At 48.4% G+C, this 15423-nt stretch overlaps 1 protein-coding gene and 1 pseudogene across 1 annotated transcript in view; both read right to left on the bottom strand.

Annotated features, from left to right (window-relative positions):
• Positions 1-15423, bottom strand: part of PKD1L1 (polycystin 1 like 1, transient receptor potential channel interacting) — a 183103-nt gene that overhangs the window by 154315 nt on the left and 13365 nt on the right. Inside the window, 4 exon segments of the mRNA XM_032244258.1 lie at positions 1768-1880; positions 4975-5099; positions 7737-7852; positions 14459-14561. Coding sequence (XP_032100149.1) covers positions 1768-1880; positions 4975-5099; positions 7737-7852; positions 14459-14502 — 398 coding nt within the window. The 5' untranslated portion in view covers positions 14503-14561.
• Positions 11227-11862, bottom strand: LOC116527340 (annotated as a pseudogene).

The following is a 15423-nucleotide window of genomic DNA, read 5'->3' as shown; positions in this document are numbered from 1 at the left end:
TGGTGGCTGATTCCAGTTGAAGATTTCTCTCTAATTGAACAGTTACTTACACCTTAGCTAAGTCTTGAAATAACGTCTCAAAAACAAGTTGCGAAATTCTTCATTAGTTGACCCTAGCATTGGAGAAAATCACTCTGCTCGAGCTGCAAAGAATAAATTTTCTTAACGGGGGCTCCAGGGGATGTGCCAGTCTACCCAGTAGAATCCAAACAAAGTAAGAATTTCACACAGAGGTGCTCTACCCTGAAATGGGTGCTACACAGAGGCAGGACAACCACAGGGCCTCAGCCATCGAATTTCCGGGGGACAGACAGACAGACAGACAAATCCGGTCATAGAAGGCAGGCTAATTGTTAGGAACATGGATTCCAACAAACAATAGCTCTGGGCCCACGCATCCAAGTGTCTGGTCACAAACCATCTAGGGGGTCCAATTCTCCCTAGTACTGCTGCCAGCAAAGTCTCCGAGACTGCAATGGTGGGGAACAGTCAGGTGTGCAGTGTGGGCTGCCCTCACTGGTGGCTGCCACTGATTTTTCTTTTCCTAAATTTCCACTTAGCGGCTGAATCATGCATGTCCATGGGCACAGGTTGGACCTGGCCCTTGGTCTCCCAGGGCATGGTGTCCGCTTCATGCTCTGCCCTGCCCCCTGTTTTGTCAGGCTTGAGGATTTTACAAATAAATAAAAGCAGCAATATTATAGCAGCAGATCAAGAGTAAAGATTAGGTGGCTTGGAGGTAGACCAGAAAAGACTGTGATCAGTGTAGCTGTTCTTGGCACTGATGGGCCATTACCAGTCACTGCCTTTGAACGGTATCATGGAAGGGAAACTTGCATCAGTGAAAACGGTGGAACTGAAACAATAATGAGGAAAACAAAGAAACGTCTACATTTACCCATGTTTCTCCTTTAAGAGAGAAAAGTTACATGTGTTCTTTGTATGCTTAAATGTTTAATTTCCATTAGAAGGAGTAAAACCATCGATTTCAGGTACAGGGTGACATTAGAGAATCCAGAAGATGCCAACTGTTTTTAAAAAGTACGCCTACTTTAAATTTGGTATTGCCTGGTGCTATTGTGTTTTCTTAAGCTGTGGTTTAAAAAAAAATAACATAAAATGTACCATCTGAACCATCTGAAGGCACAGCTCCGTGGTGTTAAGTGTATGCATACGTACATGGTTGCGCCGTCCATTTTTAGGACTGTCCCATCCCACAGAAGTGAAGCTCTGTACCCATTAAACAATGCTCCGTTCCTCCCCCCTCAGCCCCTGGCAACCAACACCAGTGTCTATGAATGTGACTACTCCAGGAACCTCACACAAGTAGAGTTACAAAGGATGTGTCTTTGTGACTGGCTTATCTCATGAAGCAGAATGTCTTCAAGGTTCACCAAATGCTGTTTTAAAATCTGTATGTTATGCACCATGAAATAACCAATCACCACCATGTCAAGTGCTTGTACCCAGGTAAGGCTCAGCATATTCCTTCCCAGAGTTCATAACAGACATGATGATGATTCTTGTACGAAATCACCTTCTATGGTTCCCAACATTCAAGAGTTTCTCATACTACCTGGTCTACTCCTGCAAATTAACTTCAGAACGCCATTCATTTTTCCGTCAATTTAGGAGGTGCATTTGCCAGCCCACCCTTGGACCATGTAGGAAGGAGCGTGGAGTTTCACATCTGAGCAATTCTTTGTAAGTCCCATGTCATTTGCATGTTCAGAAAAGTAAGATTTTTGCCATGGTACATTGACATACCTATCAGCACTGTTATCACCGTCGAGAGGCGCCCATGTTTTTTCATTAATAACAGCCTGGGTTTTTTCATTAACAACACTTGACATTGCTTTACTAGTTGTTTTCCAAATGTTCTGTAAGGAAAAAAAAATAACAAAATAGCATGAGAGAGCTGCTTACGAAAACCCAGTACATTTGGGAAAGTAACACTACTTCATTAACAAAATAACAGTGGACCCCTGCTGTGTGCCAGGCTCTAGAGAAGCAGCAGCGAGGAAAGCAGACCGTCATCCTCCCAGGGCTCGCTTTCTGCCAGAGGAAGCCATAAAGCAAGCATGTAGCCATAACAGCACCTGCTGGTAGTTGTGCTGCTGAAGAATGCAGCTGCAGGAGGCATTCATGTGGGGCGGGGGTGGGTGCTCTTTTGTACACAGGGTCAGAGAAGGCGGCTCTGTGTGATGGCATCTAAGCAGAACTGGAAGAAAAGGAATGCAGAATTGTGCCAAGGGCAGAGGCACAGCTGCCTCGTTGGAGGAGCAGCAGGAGGCTAGTGGGGCTGCAGGCACCAGGAGAGCACAGGAGGTGACCTCAGAGTCAGGGGAGGCCAAGTGGGGTCAGACTCAGGACCTGGAGTTTCATTCTGAATGAGATGGAGGGTCCTGAGCACAAGAGTGGCACACTCCAACCCACAGAAGCATCAGTGTGGTTGCAGTACTGGAAAAAGCCTGGCAGGCAGGAGTGGCAGCAGGGGAGCCACTCAGATGGCTATGAGGACGGCAGGCCGTGATTGTGGAGGGAAGGCAGAGGATGGACACCTCTGTGGCTAGGGTGGCCGGGCTGGCTGCTGGACTGGGAGCGGGATGGAGCCCAAGAGAGAACTCGGAGACAACGCCATGGGCTTGCTTGGCCTGAGCACACTGAGAGCTTAGGTGGGGCGGGGGCATTGGACAGCCGGTGAGGGGTGCTGGGAGCCCATCTTGGTTATGAGGCCTCTGTTGACCTTGTGTTGACCTGTGCAGCTCTCCTTGTGACAAAACCTTAATCCCTGTGGCACAGGGACATCAGGGAGGTGCCCATGGCACAGGAGGTGGGGGCACCTTTGGCCTATGGGAGGCTGGCTACCTCATTTCCTACACAAAAGGATGCCCATCCCCAGATAAAGCCCTGCTATGGACATGAGTACAGACAGCAGCCACCATCCTTCAGACTGAGGGCCCAGGGCCTCACTCTGGTTCTTGACAGAACAGTTACCAGAAGTAGTTCCAGCCAATTAAAAAGTTAGTATAGGATAACCAATGGCCCTGCCCCTCTCTGGGACGTGTGCTCCCCATGCTGCAGGCCTTTTAAAGATTTGTAACTACAGGACATCAGGGGCTTCATCTCCCAGGAGAACAACGGAGGAAGGCGTCAAGAAGGCCAAGGTGGAAGCTGAAAGATGCCAGCTCACACCTGAGTGCATGCACCTGGCACCTGCCCTTTTCCTATGACAAGAACAGGGGAACCTCCTGTGGCCTCCCAGAGCAGGACCTGGGTAGATCCTGGCAGTTTCCTGAGGATGTGAAACCCAGGGGCTGAGGCAGCTGCATGTACCTGCAACCCCTAAAAGGTACAGTGAGCTAGTGAGCAGCATGGGAGACACAGAGCTTTGCAAGATACTATCCCATAACTATGCCAGTCAGCAAACTGCCCAGCACGTCCAGGCCCTGGTGTATGGCTCCAGGTGACCCTTGCCTGAGCCCACTGGGGCTGCAGAGAGCAAAGCAGCCAGAATGCAGCTTGGAAATGGGTCTCCCAGTCAACCAAAGCCAGAAAGCCCCCTAACTGCACATTTCACCAGGACCAAGGCCTTTGGGACATGACGATTAAATCCTAAAGGCAGTGATCTATGCCCAAAGCTGAGGGCCCAGGTGGCTGTACCTTGGAGTTACCTCGGTAGGGTGGGTTGAAGCACCAATGCCCTGAGCCACACTACAGCATACCACCATTAGAATCTTCAGAGGCAGGGCTTGTGTGCCATTTTGTTTGGGTTCTTTGATTTTATTTTTAAGCTCCACAGGTGATTCTGCATAGCAGATCTGCACCAAGTGTTCAAGAGGCATGAGGCCTGTTTGCTCCCTTGTGTTTTTGGTGTGGGGGCACTAAAAATCTCAGTAAGTCACTGTATGTGGATATTTACACTGTATAATATGAGAAATGCAGGTAATATCACCTCCCCTCTAAAACACCTCTCCCCAACCTCCTGTTCTCAGAACCATCAGACATTCATCTTACTAAATATCCTTCCTTGGGAACCTAAAAATGCCTCCTTGAACTTTCATTGAACAAAGTGATGGCAGAGCACAGCAAAGCCCCCAAACACAAACATTGTGGGTTGAGATCAAGTTCATTTTGAGATAAACTCCGATGGATGTGCTAAGGAGGGGGTGGTTTAATAACGCTGCCCTGCGTGAGGAATATTGAAAAATGAACCGCAAGAGAGTGTTTGCCAAGGACAACAGAGGTTCTGGGAGCTTCAAAGAGAACTGGCTTCTTTGAATTTGAACTAGAAATGCACAACTCTGGGCTGTCTCTGCATGTCATTCTGGGTGAAAGCATGTCTTTCACTCTTCTCTTGGCCCCCACCCCCAGATGTGAGAGTCACTCCTCTCATGCTTCTCCTCCATCTCCAGGGCATTGCCCAGGCCTTCAGACTCAAGCCCTGTTTAGCTACTCTGATAAACAGGTGCAAGGGAATTCACATGTCTCCAGGTAGCCCAGTCTTAATTAACAGAGGTCTTCAAAGAGCTCCCTGAACTCCGAAAAATAAGCAGGGTTTCAGTGCTTTGGCTGCCGGAAGCCTTGTCTGTGCTGGAGCCACCTGGGGGCTGCTCGTACTCCCCACCTGGGGAGCAGCACCCACTCCCCTCCCCACCCCAGGGTAGCCCCCACTCCCCACCTGAGGGGCAGCCCCGACTCCCCGCCTGGGAGCTACCCCCCCTTTCCCCATCTGAGGGCTGTCTCCTACTCCTCTGGGCTGGGCTTGCCCTGTCTGCACTTCTTATCTGTGGAACTACACTCTGGAGCTGAATTAAGGTTTTGTAAGTTATATTTGCTCCATTGGCACAAACACATATGACAGGAAAACAATCTCTGATAAATTCCTGCTGAAACACGGAGGTGTTTTTGAGCTGTACTGTACACGTACTGTGTTCAGGAAGAAAAGCCTGATTTCCCCAGATCCAGAAATACCTTCTCCCCGGAGGCCAGTGAGGATGGGCTCTGTGATTCCCGGTCTTCTGCCTTTCCGTTCAGAGCACACTGGGGACAGCCACACTTCTCATCACTCATAAGAAGCACACGATTAGCACAGACCTCTAGGGAAAAAAAAAACAAGCAAACAGATTCTGAAGACTGCAATGTGCTGGGAAGGTGAGAAAATAAAGCTGGAGAGGCCTTAGGTCATACACAAGGTCAAAGCCGCCCCGGCCTAACAACGGGCTGATCATGAAGGTGCGTGTCCTTGGGCTGCTGTGTCCTGCGTTGTCTTGTCTATTTCCTTGCTTAAACAATGTCTTAGGTGTAGCCCACCCGAAGCAATACGAGGGAATGCACAATCACCAGCCACACTGATGATGAATGCCTGTTCCAGAAACACCCAGCGGTCTGGTCATAAAATGAGGGTCCAGGGTCCCGCTGAGGGGTGTGTAGGAGAAGGGGCAATACCATGGTTGGAAGGAGTGGTGGGGGAGCTGTTGGACAAACAGGAAGACCAATAAAGACACTCCAAAGTTTATAAGCAGGATGTTCCCACCGGGGCGGTCTGGCCTTGACGCTAGCATGGACCTGGCTGACGTTCACGCCTCCCATCTCTGGGGTCCAAAGGCCGGGCAGTGAGTAGGGCCAGTGCCCACCTAGCCAGGAGGCTGAGAGCCCTGCCACATCCCACGTCTGTGGGAACAGCTGGAACAGGATCTGTGCACAGCTGACAACTGTCAAAGCTGATGACGGGTCCACGAGTGTTTGTGATGCCATTCTCTCTATACATGCGGATGTTTGAAAATGTCCGTGATAAAAGTTCAAAGAAAATACTTCTGCTAGATCTGGCCCTGTACAGAGCCACTCTCAGCAAGAAGCCAGGCGACTGTCTTGGGTGCAACAGCTGTTGTTGCTGAAGACCCCACCCCTCTGCCTGTTGGGGAGGGCCCTCATCCCCAGGCAGGAGTGGAAGGACGTGGGGGTGGAGGGTGAAGAGGCGACTAGAGCACCATGCTGCTTTTCTCTCTGACCTGAGACCCCACAAAGAAACCTGTTTCTGTGTGGGCTCCCCCCTCTCTCTTATTCTGGCCAGTTTTGCTCAGGCTAGAAGGAACCCAAAGGCCTGCAGGCTGCCAAGAGCAGCAGGTTCTCCAGGGGCTCCAGGCCAGGGCTGGGCCACCCTCACAGGGGATGTGGCTTCCAATCCCTGCACCCCCAGCAGCGGTGCCGGCAGTCAGCTTTCCCCTAGCCTCCCAGGATACTCTCAAGTTTAGCCTAGGACAATATCCAATCCAGTTTTGACATTGTGAGTCAAAGTCACTATTTACTGTCAAGAGTTCAGTGTGCTAATATCTCGGGATAATAAAAGCTGAGGAAAAATCAAAGGCCGTGTGCCCGAGGGTTCCCTAACACGTGACGTGTTACAAGTGCCATTGCGTGTCGTTGAGCAACCACAGAGCCTGGATGCTCCAACTGGGGTATGAAGCAATTTCCTCAGCTAGACACGTCCGAGAGGAGGAAATATTTAAAAAATGTTTGGGGATAAGCTAGGATAGCCAAGTGACTCACATTTCTTTTTTTAAATGTCTTTTAATTTTTTTATATACTTTAAGTTCTAGAGCATGCGTGCAGAACGTGCAGGTTTGTTACATAGGTATGCATGTGCCACGATGCGACTCATATTTTTCTGAAACCAATTAGTCATCAAAGTCACTGTGCTCAAATTATCTGAAAAAAAAAAAAAAAAGCAGACATATCCCTGAACAGAAAAAATTAGGTAAAAAATCAAAAAAATACAAAATTACAAAATTGAATAAAGTATGTCACAAAGGGAGAAATAAACTAATGAGTGAAACTAATCCTGAAATTGGCCTCACTGTCCCACAGAACTGATATTCACGGGCTTCTGAATAAACATGGAAATTGACTCTCCTAGTCTTAAAACTTGAAACTTAGCGTCCATCTCATCTGAGTTCCTCCCTCAGGAAACCAACCCAAGGAAGGGATTGAACCCACCAGACCCCTGCATCCCACCAGCCCCCTCCTTCCTCAGACTGCTTCCTCACCCCTCTCTAATTTTTGTTTCCTTGCCTTTTCTGCTATATAAATAAACAATGCAATTGGTGTTACATTGTGTCAACATCGATGCCAGGCACACACCCGCCTCCTGACACACACACACACACACACACACACGCTCCATTTAAATCTCCATTTAACTTTAGAAATTAAAAAATTTTTTTAAATTTTTATTTTTAAAAATTAGTTTCTTAGATCTAACAAATGTGTAGCCTAAGTTGAAAACTCAAAAATTCCTTCTACTTAAAGGAATACTGGCAATTATGTTTCAGGCAACACTTTAGAATTTTCATTTAAAAAATTAAAAAGCCCACACCTGTGGCCATGCAGACGCCTCCTGTAACCTAAGTATCCCCTTCTCTGGGCACGGGGAGGCCCCACTGTAGTCTCAGTGGTTCTCGACATGGGGCCCCCAGAGTTCCTCAGCCTCACCCCAGACTTCCTAAAGCAGAAAGTCAGGGGTGGGCCCCAGTGAAGAAGTTAAAACTATACCACCCTGGTATGTTGAGTATTTAAGTTAGAGGCCCTTGCAAAACAGTAGGTTTAAGGTTCCTCTGGGCTTCCTTCTGTTTCCTAAAAGCAGAAAATGAAACTCCCATGTGGAAGATGTCCTCTTTATACCAGGGAAATAAAGCAACATTCTCATGGCGGCCATGCCTCATTCCCTAATGCCTTACCGACCCACACTCCACCTCCAGGAGGGCTACAGCTGCACAGATGAAGACCCCAGCTCTTGTCAGTGCTCACAGGCATTTCACCACAAAAGGAAAGGCAGCAGGCAGCCTGGAGACACCTAGGGAAAGAAAATAACCAGAGGAAAATGAAATTAAGTACAATCATTCAATCATAGCCATCCTGTGACCACTCTTCCATCCATATCCATATGTCTGCCACAGATTTATTAAGTACACAATTGGCTGCCATGTGAACAAAAAACAACTTGCATCTATGGTTTTTTCACTTCGCAATTCCCAAACTCAGGGTCTGTTTTGGAAGATTACCTGAAATATAGTTCCCATCTGACTACTAAAACAGCCTCCGAATAGACCCATCCCTCTTCCTGCTCCTTCCAGGGCTTCCTGCCCAGATGCATAGAGCTGACCTTACAGGGCAAGGCCTGGCGTCCTCCTGGGCTCCTCTTCCTCCTCCTCTCTTCCTGCCTCACCGTCCCCATTCCTGCTGCTCACTTGCAGCCCTGAGAGCATGTTCTTCCAGCCTGTGGGGGTCTGGCATGCTGCAGAAAGGAACAGCATGAAACCCACGACCCTGGTGAGAGACCCCAGGACAGACACAGAGAGTGCCCTGCATGGTGTCCTCTTCGTTCATCTCCACAACAGGCTTGAGAGGTTCTGTGCGGTTACTTTTTAAGATGCTGATATCATTTGGATATTTGTCCCTGTGCAAATCTCATGTTGAACTGTAATCCCCAATGCTACAGGTGAGGCCTGATGGGTGGTGTTTGGATCATGGAGGCAGATCTTTCATGGTTTGGTGCTGTCTTTGTGAGTTCTTCAAGATCCGGTCATTTAAAAGTGTGTGGCACCTCCTCCCTCCTCTTGCTCCTGCTGTCTCCATGCGGTGCACCTGCTCCCCCTTCATCTTCCACCATGATTGTAAGCGTCCTGAGGCTTCTCCAGTAGCAGACACAGCATTATGCTTCCTGTACAGCCTGCAGAACCATGAGCCAATTAAACCTCCTTTCTCAGTCTCAGGTAATTCTTTATAGCAATGCAAGAACAGCCTAATGCAGATGGGATCATGGAGGCCCAGCAAAACAAGTTAGCTCGACAAAGCTCACAACATCAGTGAGAGGCAGAGCCAACATTTACACCTGGTTCTCAGCACACCCAAGGCCAATGCCAATTCTACGGCACCTTTCTTCAAAGCTCTCTACAGGTGTGCCTCCAGAGTTCAAGCTGCAGCTGAAGTCAGCCCCGGAGCTCTGCCCCTTGGCACAGCTGGCGGCTTTCCCTCTGGACTCCCTAGGCCTTGACAGCTGTCTGCTGCTCTCATGTTTGTCAGCAGAGATCTTCGCGGGTCATCATCTGGTCCCTGATCACTCCCCTTCAGGCTGCAGCTCCTTGGGTCCTGAGGTATCTGTGTCTGGCACCAGCCGACTTCAGAAAGATCAAGTACAGCGAGTGAAATGGTCCTGAACTAAGGTGCGGGATTTCTGGGTTCTGGTCTTGACTCAGCTGGAAATGGATGGTGTGATTTGGGTTTTTCCTCCATGCCCATTCCCAGCAACAGGGCGATGGGAACCATTGCCAAGTTCCCAGCTCCATGTAGGCTGCTGTGCCAAGGAGAAGGGCAGGCTCTATCTCCATCTCTTCTAGACACAGGCAGTCACCTTGCCTCTCTGTGTCAGTCTCCTTCTCTGTATGACAGGAATGACACAGGCCTGATTCATGGGGCTGCTGCCAGGACTGTCACTCCAGAAAGGGCCACCCTGTATTAGATAAATGCTTGGTAACCAGCTGCTAAGGGTGTTTGCCTTGTTCTTAGATGCTGGGTTCTACCTTTCCCTTGAAAAAAATGCATTCAGCTCTAAAACTGTCTCTTTTTTTTAAACCTGTTTTGGAAGTCTATAAAGCCTAGAGGATATCATTTTATCTTAAACATGGTTTCTACAAAGATAAAACTGGATTGTTTCACTCAAGTTTTACAAGCCTGGTTCTTGATGACCAAGAAGCCGCCACCAGAGGGCAGACGAGGACACTATTTATAGCTGAGGAAAGTTTTGGGGAGGTGCAAAAAGATGAAGATGGTCACTAGGTCAAAGGCCTCAAACTGTTGAATAATTCCAAGGATTTCCTTGTCTACTCTCAACTATGCTTGTCTTCCAAAGGCCAGAGAAATGAGAAAATGAAAAAAAAATAGAAAAGGGGACAACTTTGGAATCATACAGATCAGACCAGATCAGACCTAGGGGATTTCTGCAATTATCTGGAGGGAAATAAAATTGAGGAAAGGACCAAACTAATCTCTGTCCACCACATGCGCCCCACAGCCCACGGCTACAAGACTGCCCACCACTCCGGGGCCCACACAAGGTGAGACTGCCCTGGCACCCACCAAGTTCCAAGACGCTCCCTGACGCCCCACAATGGGGTAACTTCCAAGTGCTACACACAGAAAACACCAGCCCTGATTCCTGGCACATAGTTGGCCCTTGAGAAGTAGCTTTCTGCCTCAGAAGGTGAGAAGCACATCCCCAGCAGGTGTGTCCTCCACTCACAGAGGTGCCAAGGACGACGTTGCAAAGCTCATTTTCCTTGAGATGTCAGAAATCTTTTCAAATAAAAAAATGGGAGGGGGAGATGATTTAAATACAAGGGAGGCTCTTTTTCCTGGTGTTGTGAGGAGGCAGGCCCCCAGGCCCTGGCACAGAATCAGCAGCATTTTCACAGAGGTACCTGGCTTCCTCTTAGTTAAACTAACTGTGACTGTAGGGGAACAGGATGAGACTGATGGATCAAACATAGGCTCTGAGGCGTCATGTGCCTTAAGGGAACTAGTTGAGTCATTTGTTTGAATTACACCACAGATCTCTTAGGATCCCTTAAGAGTGAGTGTTTTTTGGGGCCTATTGGGGGGTGGAGGGCAAGGGGACGGAGAGCATTAGGAGAAATAACTAATGCATACGGGGCTTATAACCTAGATGACAGGTTGATAGGTGGAACAAACCACCATACACATGTATACCTACATAACAAACCTGCACGTTCTGCACATGTCACAGAACTTAAAGTGAAAATAAAATAAAATATTTAAAAGGTGTTTTTGAGCAGCTGGAAGATGAGAGCATTGGAGCTGAAGTCTTATCTTGAACCATTTCACCCACTCTGGCAAGGGGCTCCTGGTGACAAAGGCAGGGGCAGGCAGGGCTGGAGCGGGTTCTGGGGCTGGTCCACCTCAGCGCACCAGGCGCAGACACTTCCTCGTCAGCAAGTCAGGATGAAGAAGGACACTTTGCTGACCAACCTCAACAAATGAAATACTGACGAGCTGGAAGCTGCAGAGACATCATATTCAAACAGATTTAAAGTGAACTAGGCAGGGAAGCAGGAAAATGATGGTCTTTCTTGGTGTTCAACAGTGGGCTCTGACATCAGGCCCTCAGATGGAAATCACCTTGGCCAGGCATTTGTGTCATGATGGCTTTTCTTTTTTTTTTTTTTTTTTTTTTTCCAGTTTCCAAAGGCTTTACTGGCAAATATGCTCTACAACAGGATGATCAATCCTGTCGCTTCCAAGTCAGTAGAATGAAGAGCTGTGTCCAGGGACACACCAAGCCGGGCTGAAGGAAACTATTGCTGTGTCCACCTCTTGTTCATAGACCCAGTCATGAGCACAAGACTTGTCGTCAACCAGTTCTTCAGGCTTAAACCATAGACTGATTTCTTTTTCAGCACTTTTTACTGAGTCACTGCCATGAATGATGTTCCTGCCAACCTGAATGCAGAAGTCCCCACGAATGGTGCCTGACTTAGAATCTGCTGGATTGGTCTCCCCAAGCATCACTTGACCTGCCTTCACCACATTCAGCCCCTCCCAGACCATGGCCACCACTGGCCCTGAGTTCATGTACTTCACCAGCCCAGGGAAGAATGGGCGGTCTTTCAGGTCAATGTAATGCTGCTTCAGGTGTTCCTCAGAGGCCCGGAGAAACTTCATGGCCACGAGGCGGAACCCCTTCTGCTCGAAGAGCTTGATGATCTCGCCCACCAGGCCGTGCTACAGGCCGTCCGGCTTGATGGCGATGAAGGTGCGCTCGAGGTTGGCCATGGTCCAGGAAGCTGGTGGGGCCGGGTGGCAGCGCTGCGGTGCTAGAGCAGAGCATGATGGCTTTTCTTGTGTTCTTTTTACTGCCCCAACTAAGTGGTTAGTCCAGGCACTGTCACTCTAGGGATTCCACTTATCAAGGTCCTCGAATAGGATTCCAGCTACTCCACCGTGACCAGCATCTCCAAGGTTAGATGGAGGCACTGTAATATCCTCAAGGGCCTCTGCTAAGTTTGCTGCTGGGTGAGTTTTAGAGACCAGGGAATGTAAATGCAAACCATTTAGGCTGGAAATGGATTGTGGGGGTCTCAGGCCGAAGAAAATGAAACTGGGAGAAGACGAAAGATCACACTCACATTCACATCACACACCACACACTTACACGACACACACACCATATACACCACACGACACAGCATCACACACAACGGGACACAACATACACACTACACACTCACATCACGCACTCACACACCACACATACCACATAGTATACACCACACTTACACTCTTACCACACACTCACACCACAGCATCACACACAATGCACACACACACACCACACATAACTCACACACATGTACCACACATCACACACAATATACACACTACACATTCATACACACACCACACACACATACATTCACGTCACATCACACCACACACACCATACACACACCACACACACCACATACACCATACAGCATCACACACAATATACACACTACACACTCACACACCACACACTCATACCACACACTCACACAACACTCACACCACACAGCATCACACACAATTACACACAGCACACACACCACACTCACACCACACACTCAAACACCACACACACACACCACACAGCATCACATACAATACACACACACCACACAGCACATATCCATCTACCACACAATCGCACACACTACATACCATGCACCACACATACACAGCATACACACAAACACCACACACCAACATATCACACACACATCACACAAACACATATACACAGCACACATACCACACCATACACACACCATACCACACATACCACACACACACAGCACACACCACCCATCACACACCCACACCATACCCCCCATACCATACCACACATACCCATACCACACACTACATACATAGACCACACACCACACCACTCACACACATGTCCTACACCACACACACACACACACACACACACACACACACACACACACACACACTACAGACCTAACTACATGAAACAAGGGGTACAGGAGAGTCAAGAAAATCTCTTCTGTTTCTATGAACAAGACCAGCCACTGTCTTGCTTTAGGTGACTCAGGAAACCCCAAAAGGCTATGACTTCAGAAATGGGGCCTGGACACCAGTGACAATGGCTAGTGCATGCATGAACTAGTGGGTCTGCAAATATACAGGGGAAAAAACATCAAGTCAGCGACTTCTGCTTCTCAGCTTTTCTCTCCTTTCTAAGGACAAAGGGCTAACTCCTCGCAAGTCCTCGCCTGATAGGAGTGAAGCTCAAATTGGGCAAACATCAGTACTCTGGGAGTCTGCAGGAACACAGACATTTGGAATAAAAGAAAAATGAGGTAACAAAAAAAGTGGGGGGGGGAGCGGAATTGTAGCCAAAATCAGACAACGTTTGGCAGCAGTGACGCAAGGCAAAGAAATTTCCAAGCATGAATGTGGCCAACCCTGTCAACGCATGCAGCCTAACTTTCTCATAGTGGTTTGCTTTGTGTTTCTTTGATAAAATGATGGTGATGACACAAAGACAGTAAGCTAACAAAGGCAGCAATGCTGACAGCAAGCGTTCATTTCAGATACTGATCTTTATAATGACCCGCTGAAGTTTACAGATGTGACAACGTGGGTACTCAGATTTTTGGGATGAGAAATCTGGTGGTGAGGAGGTGCAGTGACCTGCAGCAGCGGGGTACCCCACTGGACAAGATCTGCAATCACAGGCTCCCATCACGCCAGGCCAGGAGACAGCAGGGACCCTACACGGGTCCTTACCACATCCCACAGGCAGGTCACCTTACTGGCCCCATGCCCAGGGAAGGGGGCATGGAGGTTTGTACCATGTCACACTGCCATGAGACAGCCAACAGCAGAGCTCACAGTTACCAAGCCTCAACAACACATGGATGCTGGCGTGCGCAGAGCATGGGGAAGAGGGTTTAGAAATAAGACCCCTGGCCCGAAACCCCATGATCTCTTTCTGTGCTGGGTTTCTCCTGGGCTCCATGCAAGGGACCTGGCAGAGAAGCAGACAGCTTAACTTTGTCTCCTGCCAGGCAGCAGAAAGTCCTGGAACTTGAAAAGTATCCTGCATTTGCAGGAAGAGCAATCATCACTTCTATGGCTGAAGGCATCTGCTTGGAGGAGTGTTTTCAAAAGCCTTCAGGAAAAAAAAAATCCATTCTCATCACCAACTCCAACCTCTGAACTGACCCCGCTGGCCAAATGCACCCTCCTGGTACAGGCCCTGCACCCAGGCCAGAGACAGCCCATGTCCTAGAGGTGATGACTTTTGAAAGAAAATTTCTGAATGCATACTTTAAAATCAATCTTACCAAACCCTCTGAGAACAGTGCTAACTCACCTTTCCTGGTCATCAGAAATGTTTTTGGCAACCTTCTCGGTCATGTTCTGTGCAAGCTGGTCACAAGTATCACAGTCAGCAGACCAGCTTCTTTCTACAGGCTCTGGAAGACAAATAAATAGAACTTAATGCCTCCAGCTTCTGTACTTGCAACCTCTTATCAGGACATACATAAAACACAGAGAGAAAAAAGCAAACTCCAATAACATTTTCCTACTCAGAAACAGCTTTTGTTTTCCTAACACTGTCAGACAAATTCCTTCCTAAGAAGCGTGCTTTTGCCAGGTGTGATGGCTCATGCCTATAATCCCAGCACTTTGGAAGGTTGAGATAGGTAGATCACTTGAGGCCAGGAGTTTGAGACCAGCCTGACCATCATGGCAAAACCCTGTCTCTACTAAAAATACAAAAATCAGCCACGTATGGTGGTGCATGCCTATAATCCCAATTACTCAGGAGGCAGAGAAGAATTGCTTGAATCCAGAAGACAGAGGCTGCAGTGAGTTGAGATTGCACCACTACACTCCAGCCTGGGCAATACAGTGAGACTCTGTCTCAAAAACAAAATAAAGTGTGTTTTAGGTAGGGATCTTTGTGGCTGCCTGAAACAGATCACTACTCAAGGGAGAGACTGTACAAGGAAGCTGAGAGAGATCTGAGAATAAAAAGCTATAACAAGGCCAGGCGTGGTGGCTCATGCCTGTAATCCCAGCACTTTGGGAGGCCGAGGCGGGTGGATCACGAGGTCAGGAGATCAAGACCATCTGGGTCAACATGGTGAAAACCCATCTCTACCAAAAATACAAAAAAATTAGCTGGGCATAGCGCCGCACACCTGTAGTCCCAGCTACTCGGGAGGCTGAGGAAGGAGAATTGCTTGAACCCAGGTGGCAGAGATTGCAGTGAGTCGAGATCATGCCACTGCACTACAGCCTGGGCAACAGAGCAAGACTCCATCTCAAAAA

This window comes from Sapajus apella, unplaced genomic scaffold (assembly GCF_009761245.1).
Source record: "Sapajus apella isolate SASKATOON/1434 unplaced genomic scaffold, GSC_monkey_1.0 scaffold54, whole genome shotgun sequence".
Lineage (NCBI taxonomy): Eukaryota > Metazoa > Chordata > Mammalia > Primates > Cebidae > Sapajus > Sapajus apella.
Note: the sequence above shows the minus strand (reverse complement) of the source record. Positions and strands in the feature narration are given on the sequence as shown.